This window comes from Narcine bancroftii, chromosome 12 (genome assembly GCF_036971445.1).
Source record: "Narcine bancroftii isolate sNarBan1 chromosome 12, sNarBan1.hap1, whole genome shotgun sequence".
Taxonomy (NCBI): Eukaryota; Metazoa; Chordata; class Chondrichthyes; order Torpediniformes; family Narcinidae; genus Narcine; species Narcine bancroftii.
This window is the reverse complement of record NC_091480.1, coordinates 99,652,282-99,677,120: the sequence shown is the minus strand read 5'-3', so window position 1 is coordinate 99,677,120 and position 24,839 is coordinate 99,652,282. Positions and strand designations below refer to the sequence as shown.

General features: G+C 40.8%; 1 protein-coding gene across 1 annotated transcript in view; it reads right to left on the bottom strand.

Annotated features, from left to right (window-relative positions):
• dcaf7 (ddb1 and cul4 associated factor 7) overlaps nucleotides 1–23,859 on the bottom strand; it is a 30,531-nt gene extending 6,672 nt beyond the window's left edge. Inside the window, exons 1-5 of the mRNA XM_069905167.1 lie at nucleotides 23,386–23,859; nucleotides 19,578–19,689; nucleotides 14,998–15,116; nucleotides 10,191–10,400; nucleotides 1,852–1,969 (exon numbers count right to left, since the gene is read on the bottom strand). Of these exons, the coding sequence (XP_069761268.1) occupies nucleotides 1,852–1,969; nucleotides 10,191–10,400; nucleotides 14,998–15,116; nucleotides 19,578–19,689; nucleotides 23,386–23,682 (856 nt within the window). The 5' untranslated portion in view covers nucleotides 23,683–23,859. The remainder of the gene's footprint in view (nucleotides 1–1,851; nucleotides 1,970–10,190; nucleotides 10,401–14,997; nucleotides 15,117–19,577; nucleotides 19,690–23,385) is intronic.
• Nucleotides 23,860–24,839: the final 980 nt, after the last annotated feature.

Below are 24,839 nucleotides of genomic sequence, written 5' to 3'. Positions count from 1 at the left end.
CTTTAGAATCATAGAAATCTCCCATTTTGTGGAGAATTCACATAACACTTCAAAGTACTTAAAGGAAATATTTACCTACGAATAAAGGTTCAAATCTGCTGATAGCCTAATTTTCTTCTCCATTTATGACACAGGAATGGACAGGGGCCAGGGAGATCTATCAAAACTCTACAGGAAGACTCAGTGCTGAAGGCCATGGCAGAGAGCTGAGGCTCATGGATGGCAACAAGAATCTACCAGTTGGTAAAAAAGATATTCAGGAAGACTTCCACTCCATTCCACAGGAAAGGAAACAAGTTCTGCCTCTTCAAATTCAGGCTGGAATGATGGAGTAGAAGTCACCAAATCTGCTGACTTAGGATCACTAGATTCAGTTTGTATATTGACATGGTAACAGTATTTCGGTTCACTAGCCAATTTCACCATGTTGAATATCCACAGACGAACGACCACGGACATTTACAGATAAGACTGAATGAGAGGAAACCAATCCATTGAGAATACTGGGTTAATGACTGGACACCTTCCCTTGAGAGGTGACAAGAAATTCCTTAGTGTGCTGAGAAATTTAAATTATAATATGAACAAGTTATGATAAATTTAAAGATCAATAGTTGCAAACAAAATTTAAACAAAGGGGCCAATCATATAAAAAGTCAGTTTAAAAAACCACAACAGTATGGGCTCAGTGGCTTCACTGCGGGAACACAGTGAACACTGGTCTTTAATAAATCTTGGGCAAGTACAGAGTGCAACAGCAACAAACGTCGACAGCACAAGAATTTAAAAGGATCCATTAACTAAAGGCAGGCGGGTTAAGTAATAGGAAATAGAAAAAAAAAGGAAATTATAACATCTTCCTAAAACACTGGACAAAGAAAAACCCAAGGGGTCAGATAAGAGTTGAGAAAACAAGTAAAAGGAAATAGAATTCAGATTTTATGGAAAGGATGAAAAAGTTACAAGTTATTGCTAAGTCTACATATCCTGGATTTCATCTGTACCTGGCTTTGATCACCTACTTACAGGAAAGATATCAATAAGATTCAGAATGCAGAGAAAATTTACAAGGATGTTGCTGGGACTTTGAGAGCAGTTATAGGGATTTTATTCCTGGAATGGTGGCAAATGAACAGATAGTGTGGTAGTCAAAGTTATAAGGAGTAGATGCAAGCAGGTTCCCTTTCTCCCCCAACCCTGCCAGAGGTTGGGTGAGACAAGAACAAGAGGACATTAGGAGGAACTTATTCACTCAAATGGCAGTAAGAGTGTGGAATGATCCTGCTAGTGGAAGTGATGGATGAGGGTTCACTTTTGATATTTAAGAAAAGTTCTGATGGGTACATGGATGGGAGAGGTGTGGGGGAGTTTGGTCTGGGTGCAGGTCAATGGGAATCAGTAGAAAAAACAACGTAGCATGGACAAGATGGGCCTGTTTCTTTGGTTGTAGTGTTCTATGGATATGAAATTTTGGTTTTAAATGGCAACAGAAGTTAATTTGACAATCTGATTAATGTCCTGAAAATAAAAATGAGAATCTTAAAAACTACAATGGGTATAATCTCCTTCTATCCTCAGCAAGTCATTAGATGACTCGATCTCTTCAAATCACAGACAGCAGTTACAACACCAACGATCAGGACCTGGGTTCAAATCCTGTGCTTCTGTAAGGAGTTTGTACATTCTCCCCGTGTCTACATGGGTTTTCTCCAGGGGCTCCGGTTCCCTCCTACCATTCAAAATGTACTGGGGGTTATAGATTATTTGGATGGCACGGGGTGAAATGACCTGTACCATGTGGCACGTCTAAATTTAATTTAAAATTTAAATTTAAAGGAACAAAGACCTTACCTGCAGTGCAGATGTGACAGGATGAGTGTGGAGCCCAGGCAATGCCATTCACACACGCTCGGTGATTATTTAATCGGGCCACAGGAGTGCAGGGTACTCGGACATCAAGAATCACCACCTGCAAATGACACGGAGATGCTTTCAGCTGAACAGATTCGAAGGAAAATCTGCTACAGCAAAAGTAAAGCAATTAGCACTTCACTGGACCTCCACTGCAATGCAAAACCAAGCAACTGCATCCGATTCCTCTCTATTTTTAACCATAATAGTTAAGATCCAGATGGGCCTTGTGCCATTGGAAACAATGGACATCAAGTGTTTTGATTTTGTTTTCTGAGATGGAAAATGTCAGAAGCTACACTGCCAGCCTCACATCATGGGAAACATCTTCCGCAATTTACTAATTGCTCAACTTAAAGGCTTCATCTAGAACAGAAAATTTTGATTACAGTTTTTATACCCGTTACCAACATCCAGAAGTTCATACAATTATCATCCACATTATCTGGGCAATGAACATGTCAGCATCTCCCAAATGCACCTTTGATTTGCTGCCACAGCAAAAAAAAGAAACGGGTTTCTCATTAAATATACACAGTGGCATTTTCTCCCTTCCCCCCCCCCTCCCTCACCCCTCCAAAACCAATAAATATTCAACATATACAATACAATAAAACCATTAAACAATGTCATCACACAATGAAAAATAAAGAAAAATGGGTCATCTCTGTGATGTTCCATGTACGGTTCCCAAATTTGTTCAAATAATGTGACTTTATTTTTTAAATTATATGTTATTTTTTCCAATGGAATACATTTATTCATTTCCATGGACCATTGCTGTACTCTCAGGCTCTCTTCCATTTTCCAAGTTGACATTATACATTTTTTTGCAACTGCTAAGACTATCAAAATAAATCTTTTTTTGCACTTTATCCAGTTTGAGGCCTAATTCTTTACTTATGTTGCTTAGAAGAAAGATCTCTGGATTTTTTGGTAAGTTTTTTTTTGTAATTTTATTTAATATCTGATTTAGTTCTTCCCAAAAAGTATTCACTTTCGTACGTGCCCAAATTGCATGTACTGTTGTTACCGTTTCCTTCTTACAGCGAAAACATCTATCTGATACTGTTGGGTCCCATTCTTTTAACTTTTAAGGAGTGATATATAACCTGTGTAACCAATTATACTGAATCATGTGTTTATTGTATTCTTCATAGTTCCGGAACATAACTTTTCCCATGCTTCATTTTTTATCTTTATGTTTAAATCCTTTTCCCACTTTTTTTAGGTTTACAGCTTATTTCATCATTTTCCTTATCTTGCAGCTTAATGTATATGTTTGTTATAAATCTTTTAATTATCATTGTGTCTGTAATCACATATTCAAAGCTGCTTCCTTCTGGTAATCTCAGTCTGTTTCCCAATTTATCCTTTAAATAAGCTTTCAATTGATGATATGCAAACATTGTACCGTGAGTTATTCCATATTTGTACTTCAACTGTTCAAATGTAAATAAATTATTTCCCAAAAAACAATTTTCTATTCTTTTGATTCCTTCTCTCTCCCATTCTCTAAAGGAAAGGTTATCTATTTTAAAAGGGATTAGTGGGTTTTGTGTCAAGAACAATTTTAGTATTTGATAATTCATTTTTTTTCCTTTCTAAGTGGATCTTCTTCCATATATTAAGTAAATGATGCAATACTGGTGAGCTTTTATATTGCACCAGCTTTACATCCCACTTACCTTCCGGTACATCCGGTACCTTCTCCCCTATTTTATCTAGTTCTATCTTAGTCCAGTCTGGTTTTTCCCTTGTCTGGTAAAAATCTGATAAATACCTTAATTGTGCTGCTCTATAATAATTTTTAAAGTTTGTTAACTGCAAACCACCTTGGTTATACACCTCTGTTAATTTATCCAACGCTACCCTTGGTTTCACCCTTTCCACAAGAATTTCCTTATTATTCTCTTTAGTTCATTAAAGAATTTCTCAGTTAAGGGAATTGGCAACGATTGAAATAAGTATTGTATCCTTGGGAAGACATTCATTTTAATACAATTTACCCTCCCTATCAACTTTAGCAGTAATTCTTTCCAATGCTCTAAGTCTTCCTGCAATTTCTTTATTAATGGCTGATAATTTAGTTTGTACAGGTGGCTAAAGTTATTATTTAACCTGATACCTAGGAATCGGATTGCTTGTGTTTGCCATTTAAATAGTGATTCTTTTTTTAAATTCTGTATAATCCGCGTTACTCATTTGCATCACCTCACTTTTATTTGCGTTTTGTACCCCGATATTTCTCCATACTCCTTCAATTTCTTATGTAGTTCTTTTATTGATATTTCTGGTTCTGTTAAGTATACTATGATGTCATCTGCAAATAAGTTGATTTTATACTCCTTCTCCTTTATTTTTATCCCTTTTATTTTCTGTTCTTATCAGTTCTGCCAATATTTCTATTGCTAAGGCAAACAATGAGGGGGATAATGGACATCCCTGTCTAGTTGACCTACTTAATTGAAATTGGTTTGATACATATCTATTTACTGTTACAGTTGCCAACGGTCCATTATATAATGCTTTAATCCAATCAATATATTTTTCTGGTAGACTGAACCTCTAATACTTTAAATAAATGCTTCCATTCTACTCTGTCACAGGCTTTTTCTGCGTCTAAAGCAACAGCCACTGTTGGCTTCTTATTTCCTTGAACTGCATGAATTAGATTAATAAGTTTATAGACATTATCCGCTGTTCATCTTTTCTTAATAAATCCAGTTTGATCTAGTTTTACTATTTTTGGTACACAATCGGCCAATCTGTTTGCTAATAGTTTCGCTTTTTTCTTATAATCTGAGTTAAGTAGAGTTATTGGTCGATATGATGCTGGTGCGAGTGGATCCTTCCCTGTCTTTGGTATTACTGTAATTATTGCTGTCTTGCATGATTCTGGCAAGTTTTGTGTTTCTTCTATCTGGTTCATTATTTCCAGGAGAGGAGGAATTAATAACTCTTTAAATGTTTTATAGAATTCTATTGGGAATCCATCCTCTCCTGGCATTTTATTGTTTGGCAGCTTTTTTTTTTAAATATACCCTGTACTTCCTCCATTTCAAATGGTTTTATCAGTTTGTTTTGTTCCTCTTCTTGCAATTTCAGCAGTTCAATTTTAGCTCGTTCTCAGTTTGGTCTAATTGTTCATAAAATTCCTTAAAGTTCTCATTAATCTCTGTTGGATTATATGTAATTTGTTTGTACTTTTTCCTTGATGCCAATACAGTTCTTTTAGCTTGTTCTGTTTTAAGTTGCCAGGCTAATATTTTGTGTGTTTTTTCTCCCAGTTCGTAAAACTTTTGCTTTATTTTCATTATGTTCTTCTCCACCTTGTATGTTTGTAATGTTCCGTATTTTATTTTTTTTTGTCTGCCAATTCTCTCCTTTTTGTTATATAACATAACATAACATATAACATAAAAATTACAGCACGGAAACAGGCCATTAGGCCCTTCTAGTCCGCACCAAACCAAACACTCCTCTCTAGTCCCACCTACCTGCACAATGACCATAACCCTCCACCTTCTTCTCATCCATATACCTGTCCAGCTTTTTCTTAAATAATAAAATGGACTCTGCCGCCACTATTTCTCCCGGAAGCTCGTTCCACACCGCTACCACTCTCTGAGTAAAGAAGTTCCCCCTCATGTTACCTCTAAACCTCTGCCCCTTAACTCTTAACTTATGTCCTCTTGTTTCAATCTCTCCTACTCTTAACGGAAATAGTCTATCCACATCCACTCTGTCTATCCCTTTCATAATCTTAAATACCTCTATCAAATCCCCTCTCAACCTTCTACGCTCCAAAGAATAAAGACCTAATCTGCCCAATCTCTCCCTGTAAAATCATCCTTTTTACTAGTTCCTTTTCTGTACTTACTACCTCCCTTTCCAACTGCTCTATTTCCCAACTGTAGTCCTTTTTAATCTTAGTTACATAACTTATTATCTGCCCTCTAATGAAGGCTTTCATTGCGTCCCATAATATAAATTTGTCTTTCACTATTCCATGTTTATTTCAAAATATGTTTTAATTTGGCGTTCAATAAACTCTCTAAATTCCTGCCTTTTAAGTATCATGGAGTTTAATATCCATCTACAGGTTCTTGGTGGGATGTCCTCCAGTTCTATTACTAATAACAGGGGTGAATGATTAGATAGTAGTCCAGCTTTATACTCAGTTTTCATAACTCTCCCTTGAATATGGGCCAACAACAAAAACATATCAATCCTTGAGTATGTTTTATGCCTTCTCGAATAATATGAGTATTCCTTCTCTCTTGGGTGCTGCCTCCTCCATATATCCATAAGTTTCATTTCCTGCATTGATTTAACCATAAATTTGGCCACTTTATTCTTTTTGCTTGTCTTTTGTCCAGTTTTATCCAACATTGGATCCAAATTAAGGTTAAAATCCCTTCCTTTCAATATATTTCCTTGTGTATCTACAATCTTAAAAAATATACCGCATAAACTTTTGATCCTCCTCATTAGGTGCATATATATTGAGCAAATTCCAAAATTCTGAATATATCTGACACTTTATCATTACATACCTCCCTGCTAGATCTATTATTTCCTCCTCTATTTTGATTGGTACATTTTTATTGATTAATATAGCGACACCTCTGGCTTTTGAATTATATGATGCTGCCGTTACGTGTCCTACCCAGTCTCTCTTTAATTTGTTATGTTCCACTTCAGTTAGATGAATTTCCTGCACAAATGCTCTATCTATTTTCTTCTTTTTTCAGTAAATTTAATATCCATTTTAATTTGGCTATGTATTCCATTAATGTTTATAGTCAGATAGTTCAACGTGGCCATCTCATATCCTGTTTACACCTCATTTCCACTTCCTCACAACCACTTTTCCCCATTTTCATCTCTCAGTTTTCCCTTTTCAAACTCAATGTTTGACAACATTTAAAACATAAAATACTCCAACAACTCCCACATCGAATATTAATCTTAACCCCAAATGCCACCCCCCCCCTCTGAGTTGCCCCTTATCCCTTGCCGGGCAACCACAACTCCCCTTTCCATTTGGATTGCGATCTTGTTCGCAAGCATCAACTGATTTCGCAATGATGGTTATTCTCTCCCCCCCAGAAAACTTTTTTTAAAAAAAAAACACATAACAAAGCTCTCCTTTTTCCGCCCTTACTTCCTTCTTTCCCTTCTCTTTTCCTTCTTTAGTTCTTTACATATACATTGTTTTTACATCTTTATATATACTTTATCGACATTCTTCATTCTTATTATATCTCTTCATCTCTCCTTCTGTCCTGCAGGCGTTCTGCAAATTCTCGTGCTTCCTCCGGATCTGAGAACAGTCTGTTTTGCTCCTCAGGGATAAATATTTTAAGCATAGCTGGATGTTTTAACATGAATTTAAAACCTTTTTTCCGTAGGATTGATTTTGCTGTATTAAACTCCTTCCTCCTCTTTAAGAGTTCAAAACTTATGCCTGGGTAAAAAAATACTTTTTGACCCTTGTATTCCAATGGTTTATTATCTTCTCTAATTTTATTCCTTGCCCGCTCCAGTATATTTTCTCTTGTCGTATATCTCAAAAATTTTACTAAGATAGATCTTGGATTTTGATGTGTCTGGTTTCGGAGCTAGTGTTCTCTGTGCCCTTTCTATTTCCATTTCTTCCTGAATTTCTGTCGTTCCCAGGACCTTCGGGATCCATCCTTTTATAAATTCTTTCATATCTGTGCCTTCTTCATCTTCCTTCAGGCCCACTATTTTTATGTTGTTTCGCCTACTATAATTTTCCAACATATCAATTTTCTGAGCAAACAACTCTTGTGTCTCTTTAATTTTTTTATAATTTTCTTCCAATTTTCCTCTTAAGTTGTTCACTTCCATTTCTACAGCCGTTTCTCGTTCTTACACATTTTCTACTGTTTTCCCTATTTCTGTCATGACTAGTTCTAATCTTTGCAGTTTATATTCAGTTCTTTTCATTTTTCTTTTAATTTCACTAAATTCTAATGACAACCATTCTTTTAGTGATCTCATTTGTTCTTCAAAAAAAGCTTTATCTATATTCTGTCCATCTGTTTTACCTTTTATTTCTCTGTGAAGATCTTGGTCTTCTTCCTCTTCTTCTGTGTCTGTATCTGTGTTTGTGTCGTCTTCTTCTCTTCTTTGTATCTGTGTCTCTTCTGACTTTCCTGATGAGTTGCTTGTCTCATTTTGTCGAGCCTCCTGCTGTTGGTCCTCTTGCCGTTCACCCCGTCGACTTTCTTTCTCACCTGGCACTTCACTCCCGCTCCTGCTGCCTTCCTCATCTTCCAGCTGAGAGCCCTGGTGTCGGGCGTCCCTCAGCTGGTCGCGCCGTGGTTGCCCGCTCCTTGGCTGAGCCCCCTCCCATCGGTGTTTTCTTTTACCTTAGATTGCGCACTGCTCATGCGCGACTCCTCGCACATGCGCACTTTTGTTTGGCTCAGAGAACCATTTTTGCAGTCCACCAGTCAGGGAGTCGCGACTCCACAGGGTCAACACCAACCTTGGAGAAAGGGCGTTCTTCGCCACCACAGCTCCCTGTTCCTTCATGCAGGTAAGGCCTTCTTTCTTTTCCGATGACTTTTCGTCTTCTTTTCCCTGTTGTTTTTACTTTTTCCTTCTTGGGTGCCATCTTCTTTCTCTTCTCTGCAACTTTATCTTTTATTTCTTATATTTTATATTTGTTGAACTTTGTCTTTTTTTTGACTTTTTTTTCTTCTTTTCTGGAGACGGCTGGTTTTACCCGACCGGCCACTACTCCATCACGTGACTCCAATGGGATTTTTTTTTGAAACTGCTTTGACAACATGAATAGGATCCATGTTGAAATTATTTTAAAAAATATATTTAACTGAATAGGTCTGGTTAAGTCTGCAATAAGCCCACATTACCAAAGAAACTGTTCAGGACTCTGCTAATTAGCTGGCTCACAGAAGTCTGACTTGAGAGGAAGTCTCTCCTAAAACAGTCAATATTCTGATATTAAAATCAAGAGCAATGGACAGGATGGCAGGAGCTGCCATTGGCTCCCTTTCAAATTAAGGTCTTGTTGGATTTCAAAGCACAAATTAACTACAACCTTTGTCAAAAGAAAATGCTCGTCTCAGCAATGACATTCATTTTCCAAACCCCAAGAGCCTGGCAAGTAATTCAAGTAAAACTGTGCTGAATTAGTGATTTGTAATTCTTGTGACATCCTATAATATTAGGAAGAGAGGTCTCAATAATTAAAACACAGGGGTCATCATGAGATTAAATACTTAACAGCTGGTTTATACATTGGCTTCAGATGTTAAATAATGGCAGCACATTACCAATAAAAGGTACATTTTATCCCATTCATGCTTTAATATTTATGCAGAAGTTGTAACTAATCAGAGCTTAGTTTTACTTACCTAATGCCCTTGAATCTTTAAACATCCATCTCTTGGGACAACAGATTGGAGATGCAGAAATCTGGAGAAGCTGATCAGTGACCAGATAACTTGTTTACAGTTTATCCCCATGGCCAGCCCCAGATCTACCCTAACAAAGACATTCTCTCCCCCTCCACAACCCTCCCTGCAGCTTCAAAAATCTCTCATCTACCTTACAGTTCTATCAAAGGGTGCACAACCTGAAACGTCAACTGTTTCTTTCCTTACGGATGCGGCCTGGCCTGCTGAGTACTTTCTGTTTGTCTTTTTCCTTCATCTATCGTTTTGGTTTGTCTTTACCCATTCAATTAAACGACCCCAGCCTGTTACAAGACAACATAGATCAGGAGGTTTCTAAAATCTTAAGGGACAGAGACAAGTTGGATGGTCACAATCTTTATCCCATGGTAGGGGAATTTATAACTAAAGGGCACAGATTTATAGCAAGAGGGAGATTTGAAAGAGGGAAATGAGGGACAATTTTCTACACAGAGGGCAATGGGTATATGGAACAACTGGTAAAAAAGGCCCCAGACAGGCGCAATTGCAATGTTTAATAGATTTTTATACAAGTTCGTGGATAGGAATGATTTAGAGGAATATGGGCCAAACACAAGCAAATGAAACTTCTAGGCTGTACAACATTGGCTTTAACTGCACTCATTGGATAGCCACCAGTACAATGCCTGCCTGACATTTCCCCTTCTCACAGATCACTCATTGACACACTGACACTTGGAATTAGGAACAGACCTGGTTTGCTGAATTCAGTCCTGCAATGGTCCTGAAAATGTTATAATTACTGCACCACTTATGCATGCACCCTTGCTTTTCTAGGCTCACCTCCATGCCATCCATTGCCATAGTGGCCAGATAATTAGGATCTTGCTTGTTCCAACACAGTCGAAGTAATGGATGGTGCTGGGGATCTTCATAAATGATGGTGCTGTGTTCCAGGTGTCTAAGGTCAAACATACGCACGGAGCCATCTGCACCCACGGATGCAAACATGTCCCTGCCACCTCCTGCCCTACTGAAAGCAATGTCATATACCTGCAGGAGGGAGAGAACAAGATTCAATGTGGTGGTCAACCATCAGCAGTTTCACAATTGAAGCCAATGAATTGATGCAAATTGAGAAAAAACATTTGAAAAGTCAAGAAAGGCCTTGCTTCAATTCCCAAAACCAGTGATCTTATTGACCTGAATCAAGGCATTGGTTAGTTTATTCTCTGAAGAAGGGCTCAAGCCTGAAAAATTGGCGTTATACATTTCCTGGAGGAAACAGTGACTAGTGTGGAAAAGGCTGTAAATAAGCAAAGGTCTGGACCCACTGCAATTCACTCATCATTCACAATTACTTCACACCAAATGGTGGCTCTCCACTCAGCTCTGGATCACCTTGAAAACAGCAACTCATACACATGGCTGCTCTTCATCCACTACAGCTCAGCCTTCATCATAATTTCGTCAGTGTTGGTCAAGAGGTTACCATCTCTGGGACTCGGCACCCCCTCCACCCATCCCTGGATCCTTGACTTTTTCATTGGAAGACCACAGTCAGTTTGAATTGGAAATGTCTTCTCCCTAATTATTGACACAGACACATTTCAAGGATCCATGCTTAGCCCACTGTTCTACTCTCTATGCCCCATGACTGTGTGGCCAGGCACAATTCAAATGTTATCTACAAACTTGCCGATGACACCACAGTTGTCGGCAGAATCACAAACGGCAAGGAAGCGTACAGGAGGGAGATAGATCAGCTGGTTGAGCGACGTCATGCCAATGACCTTGCACTCAACGTTAGCAAAACCAAGACGATTTTGGACTTCTGGAGGAAGTCAGGGGAACACGACCCAGTTCTCAGCAAGGGTTCAGTAGTAGAGGGTCAAGAACTTCAAATTTCTGGGTGTTAACATCTCTGAGGATCTGTTCTGAAGCCTCCATATTGATGCAATCACAAAGAAGGCTTGCCAGCAGTTATACTTTGTGTTTGAGGAGATTCAATATATCACTGAAGACTCTCGAAAACTTCCATGGACAGCATCTGGCTGGTTATATCACTGCCTGGCATGGAGGCACGAACTCTCAGGGCAAGAAAAACTCCAGAGGGTTGTTAACTCATCACATAACAAGCAACAGACTTCACTGCATCAAGGACATCTACAAGAGACAGGATCTTAAAAAAGAAGCCTCTATCCTCAGAGACCCCCACCACCCAGGCCATGCCCTCTTCACTCTGCTACCATCAGGGAAAAGGTACAGGAGCCTAAAGATGAGCACTCAGCGGCACAAGGACAGGTTCTTCCTTGCTGCCATCAGATTCCTGAATGATCCATGAACCCAAGACACCGTCTTTCTTTTTGTGCACTTTTTTTTTCTTCATTGTTGGAAGATGGCGTATAGGAATGTTTTCACTATTCATGCCGAATTTCGTGACTTGTTCATGGCAATAAATTCTGAATCTGAAATCGTAAGTTCTTATTCCATAATCATATTCTTAACATCTTAAATGATCCAAATTTATCAGAACATAATTTGGTTTAAACCAAATACTCTCTGCATCTTTAACGAATACTCAGTTTAAAAAGTTTACATCCCAGATATAAGTGATCATTCGTCATGTTATTTGCTGTGCCATGCAAGTGAGAATCTGATGAGGGAATGCTTGGCCATTATAGAATAACATACTATTATTAAAATAATTACTACAGTTAAAGTGCAATGACTTTGACAATAATTGTACGAGTTGCAAGAATAACCCTAGTTATGATCAACTTTGCACCAATATGACAGGACTCCCTTTAAATGCAGAACGACACCAGCAACATGACAATCTCATTACTCGTAATCTTCCCTCACAAAATAGGTCCATGAAAATATTTGAGAATTGCAGTATTCTAACCATGATGAACTAATTGAGCAGAACCAGAGTTGAAAACAGGCCCTATGCTCTTTACTGTTGATCTGCCTTCAGTTGAGTAGCATTATAACTGTGATGGATGAGATGGAGATTCATTATAACTGTGATGGATGAGATGGAGACTTCATTATAACTGTGATGGATGAGATGGAGACTTCATTATAACTGTGATGGATGAGATGGAGATTCATTATAACTGTGATGGATGAGATGGAGACTTCATTATAACTGTGATGGATGAGATGGAGATTCATTATAACTGTGATGGATGAGATGGAGACTTCATTATAACTGTGATGGATGAGATGGAGACTTCATTATAACTGTGATGGATGAGATGGAGACTTCATTATAACTGTGATGGATGAGATGGAGACTTCATTATAACTGTGATGGATGAGATGGAGATTCATTATAACTGTGATGGATGAGATGGAGACTTCATTATAACTGTGATGGATGAGATGGAGACTTCATTATAACTGTGATGGATGAGATGGAGACTTCATTATAACTGTGATGGATGAGATGGAGACTTCATTATAACTGTGATGGATGAGATGGAGACTTCATTATAACTGTGATGATGAGATGGAGATTCATTATAACTGTGATAGATGAGATGGAGATTCATTATAACTGTGATGGATGAGATGTAGACTTCATAATAACTGTGATGGATGAGATGGAGACTTCATTATAACTGTGATGGATGAGATGGAGACTTCATTATAACTGTGATGGATGAGATGGAGACTTCATTATAACTGTGATGGATGAGATGGAGATTCATTATAACTGTGATGGATGAGATGGAGACTTCATTATAACTGTGATGGATGAGATGGAGACTTCATTATAACTGTGATGGATGAGATGGAGACTTCATTATAACTGTGATGGATGAGATGGAGACTTCATTATAACTGTGATGGATGAGATGGAGACTTCATTATAACTGTGTTGGATGAGATGGAGACTTCATTATAACTGTGATGGATGAGATGGAGACTTCATTATAACTGTGATGGATGAGATGGAGACTTCATTATAACTGTGATGGATGAGATGGAGACTTCATTATAACTGTGATGGATGAGATGGAGACTTCATTATAACTGTGATGGATGAGATGGAGATTCATTATAACTGTGATGGATGAGATGGAGACTTCATTATAACTGTGATGGATGAGATGGACACTTCATTATAACTGTGATGGATGAGATGGAGATTCATTATAACTGTGATGGATGAGATGGAGACTTCATTATAACTGTGATGGATGAGATGGAGATTCATTATAACTGTGATGGATGAGATGGAGACTTCATTATAACTGTGATGGATGAGATGGAGATTCATTATAACTGTGATGGATGAGATGGAGATTCATTATAACTGTGATAGATGAGATGGAGATTCATTATAACTGTGATGGATGAGATGTAGACTTCATTATAACTGTGATGGATGAGATGGAGACTTCATTATAACTGTGATGGATGAGATGGAGACTTCATTATAACTGTGATGGATGAGATGGAGACTTCATTATAACTGTGATGGATGAGATGGAGATTCATTATAACTGTGATGGATGAGATGGAGACTTCATTATAACTGTGTTGGATGAGATGGAGACTTCATTATAACTGTGATGGATGAGATGGAGACTTCATTATAACTGTGATGGATGAGATGGAGACTTCATTATAACTGTGATGGATGAGATGGAGACTTCATTATAACTGTGTTGGATGAGATGGAGACTTCATTATAACTTTGATGGATGAGATGGAGACTTCATTATAACTGTGATGGATGAGATGGAGACTTCATTATAACTGTTATGGATGAGATGGAGACTTCATTATAACTGTGATGGATGAGATGGAGACTTCATTATAACTGTGATGGATGAGATGGAGGTTCATTATAACTGTGATGGATGAGATGGAGACTCATTATAACTGTGATGGATGAGATGGAGACTTCATTATAACTGTGATGGATGAGATGGAGACTTCATTATAACTGTGATGGATGAGATGGAGACTTCATTATAACTGTGATGGATGAGATGGGGATTCATTATAACTGTGATGGATGAGATGGGGATTCATTATAACTGTGATGGATGAGATGGAGACTTCATTATAACTGTGATGGATGAGATGGAGACTTCATTATAACTGTGATGGATGAGATGGAGATTCATTATAACTGTGATGGATGAGATGGAGATTCATTATAACTGTGATGGATGAGATGGAGATTCATTATAACTGTGATGGATGAGATGGAGATTCATTATAACTGTGATGGATGAGATGGAGACTTCATTATAACTGTGATGGATGAGATGGAGACTTCATTATAACTGTGATGGATGAGATGGAGACTTCATTATAACTGTGATGGATGAGATGGAGATTCATTATAACTGTGATGGATGAGATGGAGATTCATTATAACTGTGATGGATGGGATGGAGACTTCATTATAACTGTGATGGATGAGATGGAGATTCATTATAACTGTGATGGATGGGATGGAGACTTCATTATAACTGTGATGGATGAGATGGAGATTCATTATAACTGTGATGGATGAGATGGAGATTCATTATAACTGTGATGGATGAGATGGAGATTCATTATAACTGATGGATGAGATGGAGACTTCATTATAACTGTGATGGATGAGATGGAGATTCATTACCTCCTTATCATGAGCAATAAGCTGTGTTTTCACGTGACCAGAGACCAGATTGACTCTTCCAAGCACCTGACCTGTTTCCAAACCCCAGATTGTACAAGTGGTGTCGATGCTGGAAGTACCTGTGGAGAAAACAAGCAGAGGTCTGAAAAACAGGATGGAGTTGGTAATCTGAACAGTCTTTTTAAATAATTGCTCAATCCTTTTAAACCAGTACAGGCCCTTCAGCCCATATCATTGGGCTGACCGATATAATCCTTTTCTAGGATTGATCCAATCCTTCCCTCCTAAACAGACCATAATCCCCCACCTCTCCATTTTTTATTATATTCATGTCCCTATCACCACCCCCCTCCCCTCCAAATGCATTCCAGATACCCACTAGTTTGTGTAAATAAAAACAATCCTTGAAATCTTCACCCAATTTTACTATCCCAAGAAACATTAAATTGTCTCATTTATATAAAAATAAACTTTTCAGGGTTCCACACAAAATAGTTTGCATTTCATTCAACATAATTTATTTTAAATTACACCCTGGGGAGTTGAGAATGAATCATTTTGTTGGATTAATTTTATTCAATTACTTTTACAACCTTCGAAACATTATTCAGATCACTACTGAATTTTATCAGAAAAGTGAAAAATTCACCTTTTTCACACAATATAATCACTTTTAAATTTTTTCAATTCTAATGCTCTCACTGAAGACCTGGTCTTTGATGATATAGGACTAAGAATTCTTCTGACCCCTTGTGGCTGGGAGACAGCTGCACTCAGTTTGTAAACCAAACCGAGGGCGCAACTAAACCGGAGAACACAGTTCATTCCCTGGGCTGACATCAATGAGCAGCTAGATGGACTCCATGGTTCAGACAGCGTCTGAGGGCAGGGCAGGAGGCTACATCAAGTAAAAGGGGATGGATGATATTGCCAATATGTAAGGGGAAAGAAGGTGGTGAGGGCCATGAGGTGAGAGGGTGCAGGACAGGTAGGAGAGGTGGGGATACAGGAAAGAGAGTAATGATAATAGGAATAGGTAAAGAAGAAATGGAAAGAGCAGGGAGGGAGTTAACAGAAACGAGGACATTCAGCATTCATGCCCTTTGGTTTAAGGGCTGATCCTTGGACTTAATTTCTCCCCTTGCACTGCCTGACCCGCCTACTTCCTCCAGTTGCTCACTGATGCCTTGAGATTCCAGCCTGCTTCTCTGAGCCGACATCTAGCTGTTCAGCTAGATAACAGCAAAGATATGGGAAAAAAAAAATCAATACAAATGTTCCTCTGGCTCCAACTGGACAGAGAGGAAGTAAAAATCAGCAAGCATTAACTAGACAGCAGCGTAGAATGGAACACAAATATAAGGTCAACCAAGCTGTACAGAACATGAATACAAGGTCAACCATATTGTATGGAACAGGAATACATTGAGGTCTGCTAACCAGTTGAGAACAAGGAGAAAATATCTTTGTAAGAATTTTACAGGTTGGTTTCAGCCAAGCTAATGCAAGCTGTTTTGAATCTGCAGCAAAACTAGATATGTGGCTTTATACTATACCACATTCAAGTTATACTAGTGTATGGTGAATCCTTCTGCATTTCAATTACTAAACCAGGGTGCAATGCAACCAGTCAATATACTTTCCACAGTTCAGATTTATTGTCCGAGTACATACATGGCATCACATACAACCTCAAGATTCTTTTTCCTGCAGGGGAGGCAGATAGCGACTCCCAAGAACTTCAATTTGCTCACCCTTCCAACCTCTGATCCCCCAATCATCACTGGATTGTACATCTCTGGCTTTCCCTTACTGAAGTCAACAATCAGCTCCTTAGTTTTCGGTGACATTGAGTGTGAGGTTGTTGTTGGTGCACCATTCAGCCAAGTTTTCAATCTCCCTCCTCTATGCGGACTCACCATCTTGTTGGATTAATTTTATTCAATTACTTTTACAACCTTCGAGACATTATTCAGATCACTACTGAATTTTATCAGAAAAGTGAACCCACTCTCGTGGTTTCGTCAGTAAACTTGAGAATGCCTCTATCCTCAGAGACCCCCACCACCCAGGCCGTGCCCTCTTCACTCTGCTACCATCAGGGAAAAGGTACAGGAGCCTAAAGATGAGCACTCAGCGGCACAAGGACAGGTTCTTCCCTGCTGCCATTCAGACATAGGTGTAAAGTGAGTAGAGAGGGGGCTAAGAACACAGCCCTGTGGTGCTCCAGTACTGATGGAAATTGTGGCGATGTTCTTGCCAATTCTTACTGAGTGTGTTCTGGAGGTGAGGAAATCCATGATCAAATTATCCAGTGGGGTGTTGAGCTGGATAGGGTATTCACCTGTAGAAGCTGGATAGAATATTCACAAGCTGCCAAATCTCCTCAGGCTCCTAAGGAAATAATATAGGCATTGGTGTGCCTTCTTCACGGTTGCCTCAACAAGAACTCAGGTTGAACAGTATGCACTGCACTCACATTGGAAGAATTTCACACTAAAGCATCAAACTTTGGAGCAGCATTACAAAATGCTGCACATTTCAGCAAGCATCCTCTGAGACTTCAACGTCAAGTACAGGAAAAAACCCATCACATTGTAGTCCTTCCCGTTTTCTCCAGATGTTTTGCCCTCGTGACTATTCTTCAGTCTTTACTGTAAACATGAACTGATAATGAATCAAGTGGCAAATGAAGCGACTTGTAGACGAGGAATATCAGAATTGCAGCGAAGATCAAAGTGACTCTTCCCAAAATGTAATTACCATTGCATTACTTCAGATAAAGCACAATTAAACAAAAAATATCGGGATCCCCATTCTAACACATGGTTCACTGAGAACAGGTAACTGCAGAATTAATTTATGTGGACAGTATGGCGGTCCATGGCTCCAAGCCCACCAGACACTCAACATATTTTGCGAGTGAAACAACAAAAGCTGGTTAAAAACTGCAGAACAAAATCCAGATGTTGAAGATGAATTATGCCTGCTTTTCCATGGACAGAAGGTAGAGATTATCTGGATTTTAAAAGCACATGGACAGAATTGTGGCCTACCGATACAAGTTATGTAACTGATCTTTTCCAGTAAGTTGACCCAGAGGGTTAAGGACTGCATTCTAATACACTGCAGTTATGACCAGTCAAGACAAGAAAATGGGTTCTTCAAAGAATGTTGGAACCTAGACAAACACTAGAAACAATTTCACAGGAAGCAGAAAAACATGACTGTACCTCAAAAGTAGCAGAAGCACACTTACAAACAACTAGATTTTAAATGGTATTGTATATAATCAGGATATATAAAATTGTAGAAGTAAAATTTAATCACCTTGAAAAAAATAGCTTTTACTCTCATTCTGTTACCATTTTAAATAACTGTCATGCAGGACCTAGTGATGGGCAGCCATCACTACACAAGGCCTCTTGACCTTATAAAACCTGACCATCAATCAAGACCCATGGACAGAATCCTCAAATTGTGCAGCCTTCAGAAATTCACCTCTATCCTATATCTGCTACTTGACACCATGCAAGCCATGATCTTAATCAACAGGCCAGAGACTCAATTGTAGTCAGGCTATCAAATAAATTGATTCCACTCCAAACATCTTTACAATCTTTCTAAATGCAATATTGCTCTTCACAGCCACTAAATTCTCCACAGGAATGAACTAATCTACATCACTTCTACTCCGCAACCAATATCGCTCCAACCTCAGTTACAACAGTCCATGTAATGCACAAAAGTGTTGGACAAACTCAGCAGGTCACACAGCATCCATAGGAAGTAAAAAGCAATCGACGTTTGGGGCCTGAGCTATTCATCAAGAATGTGGAAAAACAGATGCCTGAATAAAAAGGTGGGGAGTGGGAAGATGAAGAGGGAAGGAGAGAAGAGGAAAGGAGCACAGACTAATAGGTGAGAGGTGGATATGTGAGAGGACAGTAGAGAAAGAAGTGATGGAAGACAGAAGGTTAAGGGGAGTTCTCTGATAGGAAGGGGATGGAATGCTGGAGGGTATGAGATAAAAAGGGTAGGGAGAGAAACCAGGGTAAGGGGCTAACGGAATTTGGAGAAATCGATATCAATGTCATCTGGGAAGGGATGAGTGGACAAGGGTGCATTCCTTCTGGAAAGCTGAGAAGGGAGGGGAGTGGAAGGTGTGTCTGGTGGTGGGGATTTCTGTTGATTTTTGTTCTGTCCTGAACAGGAGCCTGCCTACACTTCATCATACCTTGATAAAGAGCTCAAGCCCAAAAAGTTGGTTCTGCTTCTTTATCTTTATCCATAAAGTAGTGTTTCACCTGCTAAGTTTCTCCAGCATTATGTTTTTACTTCATGGTCTCTGCAGACCTCAAGGGAGTTCTGTTCACTCACAGCTACAGATCTCCCCTGGGCAATCATCTGTCTGCTCTGCAAGACTGTCTGGCATCACTACATAGGTTCTACCCAAAAACTGTGGAAAGACACCAACATTTGTCGATCAAGTTGCACAAAATTGAACCAGCCATCACCAAAATTTCCAGAAGATGTGTAATTAGCTGAAAGGCAGTACTTAGTGTGCAGCTCTTCCTTACCCAAGAGATTTGGATCCACTTCATTCCAGTCAAATGACGTCAGAGGTGCACAGAAGTCGGAGTTCTTGTTATTGTTTAGTAAGCATTCCAGACGGGTTTCGGTGTCGCTCACCTAGAACATTTAAGAAAATATTCATCACTTGCACAACTTGTCCCAATCTTATAATGCCATCACTCCTCTGTCTAACCCCCAAATCATCCTCGAGTCCAAGGCTCCTTCTGAATCAGAGACAGAATTGCCTCCAGTGAATTTTGAGCATCAGCAGGCAATTTGCTAACTGGAGAAATCACCATATCCAATGCTGGAATGAGGTCGAATCCAAAGTATGAACAAATATTGATAGATATATATATATATATATATATATATACACACATATATATATTTTTTTTAAAAAGCAGCCATTATAGAATCAAATCATGAGAACGACATCAGTGGAGGCTGATTGGCCAGTTAGATCTGCACCTCATCCCACTTTTCTCCACTAGTCCTGCCTCAATGCAAGGATGATATCTCTCCCTTTCAGGCTGAGCTCGACTCCTCCTCCTCCCATCTAATTTACCAAGTTAAAATCATGCCCCCTGGTTTTTAACCCATCCTGGGAATTAATTCTTCCCATTTTATACTCAGTTCAGTTTCTCTTAGGAAAGAAATCCCCAGATTACCCTACAGCTTTCAGTGCTGGCTACCTTCATAAATCTCTGCACCAAAATCAAATCACATCGTTCCTGTGATCAGAACTTCAAACAGTGGTTAAGCTTTAGTACGAATACCAAAATGTGCAGTTCCTTCTCTTGTACTGCATGCTTTGGCTACAAGAAATCAACTCTCATGGCTTGTTAACTACCCTTTTGACCTTTCCTGTTACCTCTGGTAATTTCTAGATATACAATCCAAGATCATCCTGTTCCTCCACATCGGTCCCTTTCTTCACTGGATTAAACACCACTCAACAATCTTCTGCCCATCTGATCGTGCCCTGGATTTTTTTCTGCAGTTGAAAGTTTTTTTAAACCTCTGAAATTTTGTTTCATGTGCAATCTTCTATTTAGGATTAAACCAGTGCTTCTCAACCTTATTTTCTCATACCCTTACTAACCACAGAGCACCTTTGCCATCACTTTCCAACTGATTTGTTCAGCAATTACTTTTTTGAGCACCCGACCACATTGGACTTTATTAAAATCCTGTCCAAGATCTAACAGACTGCCTCCATCAAACATGCTTTGCATTCCAAATTTGACATTAACAAAGTTCCCTTAGCAAGTCTTTGCTGACCATCCTTGATAAACCTTTTAAATGAAAGATAGCACACTTTTAATTACTGGATTGTCCCTCCTTACAACATATAACATTACAGCACAGCACAGGCCCTTTGGCCCACAATGTTGGGCTGACCCATATAAAAATACTAAATCTTTCCTACCTTGTAAACCCTCTATATTTCTTCCATCCATGAGACTCTTAGGAGTCTCTTAAATTCCCCTAACGTTTCAGCCTCCACCACCACCCCAGCAATGAATTCCAGGTGAGAATTAAACATTATTTTAATGCTTAAAAAGCCTTCCCTTGTTGTTTAAACATTGATATAAGTGATTTGCTTTTGCCACTGGGCTGTTTTTAAAAATTGACCAGTTCTCCCAAAAAAACTTTATCCGATATAGATCTAATCCTGAACACTTTGGATAATTGGAGTTGCACTGTTACATTCTAAATGTAGCATTACATGACAATAATGGAACGTTTATCTTCATTGACACACAAGGAATAACTGGATTGGTTAGGACTATATTCGTTGGGGTATAGGAGAATGAAGTTCACAGAAGTCTATAAAATAGTCTGAATAAAAAAAATCATTCACTGACCATTTCTCCCCATAAATACTGTCTGACTCAACAAGTTCCTCCAGCATCCCTCTGCTTCCTCTGGATACAGGGAGGACCTAGGTCACAGCCTCTGGACAAGGGGTATACCATGAAAAGCACTTCTTTGGCCAAAATGCAATGAACCAGAAGAATTCTCCACTACAGCAGGCAACAAGCATTAAATCTGGGTGGAAGATACAATTTGCAAAACTAAGCTCAAAGGGAATGAGGAAGTGAGTACAGGGTACTGAAGTGAACCATGATCCACAACAGCATAGTTAGTAAATTTCCTGCCTCACAGCTCCAGCTACAGAAAGCGATAAACGCTGGAGGAACTCAGCCATTCTCATTAGGAGGTAATGATATATTACTGATGTTTCAGACTTGAGTATAAGCAAAAAGCAGGCAGTCTGAATTAAAGACCGGGAGAGGGAGGAGTTCAGACCAACAGACAAAAGAGAAAAATGAGATTGTTTTTCGCTCTGTGAAAGGAGATAGGGCAAAGGGAAGAGAGTTACAGACAGAACTAGAGGAGACATGGAGATGAAGATTATGGGGGAAGAGAGGGTTTAACTGAAACCAGAGAAGTCAATGTTAATGCCATCTGGTTGGAGGATGCCATCAGAAGATGAAGTGTTGTTCCTCCAATTTGCAGGTGGTCTCAGTCTGGCAGTGCACGAGACCGTGAACAGATCTGTCAGCAAAGGAATGGGATGGAGAATTGAAGTGGGTGGCCACGGGAGATCGATTCGTTGAGCACCTTTGCTCTGTCCACTTTAACAACATGGATCTCCCAGTGGCCACCCACTTCAATTCTCCATTCCATTTCCTTGCTGACATCTGTTCATGGCCTACATTTCAGAGTTTGTGTCCACTCTCTCAAACGTAGGAGACCACAACGGGAGAACGGGGTGCAATGACTCCTGCTGATTCAGAAGTGAAATGCTGTTTCACTAGGAAGGACTGTTTTGGACCCCAAATGTTGGTGAGGGAAGAGGTGTGGGCACAAGTGGAGTCACAGGGATAGGTACCAAGAGGATGATTGGTGGGGAGGGAGGAGTTGACATGAGAGTCAGAAAGGGAGCAGTCCTCGCAGAAGGTGGAGAGAGAGGAGGGGAAGGAGATGGGATCACATGCAGTTTGGAGCTCCAGCAGAGTCTGTGATGTAAGCACGTTCTCACTGTAGTTTTCATTCGTTTATCCCCATTTCATATCAAAGATGAGTTAATTGGCTACTGTAAATCAACACCAGTGTGCAGGTGGAAGTGGAAGATGAAAAAATGTACTTCAGGGATAATTCATACAGGTCTGGAAACAAGCACAAGAGTTGAAATGGCCTCCAAATACACAAGTACCATCCAATGAAACAGAATTCTCTAGTCCTCAGTGCAAAACATAAAGACTCACAACCAGACAATAGACAGAAACAAAAAAGTGTTGAACCATCCTCAACTTTGTTCTTCACCTCTTTTCTCTCCACCTGCCCCCACCAGCCCTCTTCCCCACCAATCCCCCTCTCTCCCCCCACCCCCCTCTCTCCCCCCACCCCCCCTCTCTCCCCCCACCCCCCTCTCTCCCCCCACCCCCCCTCTCTCCCCCCACCCCCCTCTCTCCCCCCACCCCCCCTCTCTCCCCCCACCCCCCTCTCTCCCCCCACCCCCCTCTCTCTCCCCCACCCCCCTCTCTCCCCCCACCCCCCCTCTCTCCCCCCACCCCCCCTCTCTCCCCCCACCCCCCCTCTCTCCCCCCACCACCCCCACTCTCTCCCCACACCCACCCCCACTCTCTCCCCACCCCCACCCTCTCCCCACCCCCACCCTCTCCCCACCCCCACCCTCTCCCCACCACCCCCACTCTCTCTCCCCCCACCCCACCCCACCCCCTGTCTCCCTCCTGAGCACCTCCCCCCTCCCTAGGCGGCGGGGCCTCGGCCTGGCCTTACCCTCCAGACGCGCAGGTAGTCGCCGGAGGTGGCGAGCAGGTCGGGGTAGACGCCCTTGGTGTCAGGGATCCACATGATCTTGGTGGTGGGGTAGGGGTGGTCGAAGGTGTTGCGGGACATGAACTCGGAGCTGTCCTCGTCCAGGCCCACCACCTGCACCTTGTTGTTGTACTCCTCCACGAAGGAGCCGAGCGCCAGGCGGAAGCGCTTGTCGGGCCGCACGCTCCAGTTCATGGCGTACACCGTCCACGGCGCCTCATACTTGTAGATCTCCTTCCTCTTGCCGTGCATGCTCATCTTGGGAGGGGAGGCCTGCTCGACGCCCCACCTGCCCCGGCCCGGCCCGGCCTTCACCGTCAACCCGCTGCCGCCGCTCACAACAATAACCCGCTCAAACTCACAGCGGAAACCGGCCGGCGACTGACAGTGGTCGCAGCCAATCGCGGCGGCGCATTGGAGGGCGGGCCAGTGGGTGCCAAGATCGACGTCGGAGATAACCCAATCAAATGCAGGCGTTGGGTGGCCGGGCGGACCGTTGGCACGTTGCGACTGGTTTGAGCCTCAAGCGGATGGACAGGTCCAGTAGCCAATTACATCTGAACAGAAATAATTGGGGTTGGTCCGTTGGGTGAATGACAACGATTTGGAACAATGGCATGCAGCCTCGCTGTCAAACCCTTGCATCTGATTCGTCAATTTGCAAAATATATTCACGGACTATGAGATTCACCAATTAGATTTCAAGAAGATGGAGGCCAACGGAATGAATATGCATGAACGGGGCGGGTCTAGTGTGGGACCTTGAGATTTAATTGGTGACCAACATCTCAATAACGGACCGAAGATCGCCAATCATTTTGAAGAACCTGACAGCTGAGCACTCGTATTGGTTGGATCCTATTAATTGACAGAAACTGGAACCCATCAGATCCACAACTCCAGCACTGCCCGCAAATTGACCCTGGCAGAGGTGAAGAGCAGGTTGGAGGGGGTCCGGGCCGTGATCATCTGCACGCCCAGCTGTGCAAAAGACCCAGAGAGATCGTATTAGGTCCAAGCAATGGCCCTATGAATGGATAGACAGGATAAGAATGGAGAAGGGGCTTGCATTTCCACAGGAAAGTCTGCAGACGCTGGGGCTTGTCGTGCAATGCAGCAGGTCAAACGGTGTCCATTATGGAGCAAAGATAAAGGTGACCTTGATGAAGGGCTCAAGCCCGAATCGATGGTGATGTATCTTTATCTTTGCTACACAAGATGCCCTGTTTGACCTGCTGAGTTTCTCCAGCATCCTGGTTTCATCTAAATAATAAGGTGGGAGAAGGAGAGGCCATCAGGTCATACATGGAATCAGGTAGGAAGGTAGGAGAAAAAAGCGAGTGATGGGGGGAGAGGTTTAACGGAAACTGGAGGTCAACGTTAATGCCATCTGGCTGTTCTTTCAGTTTGTAGGT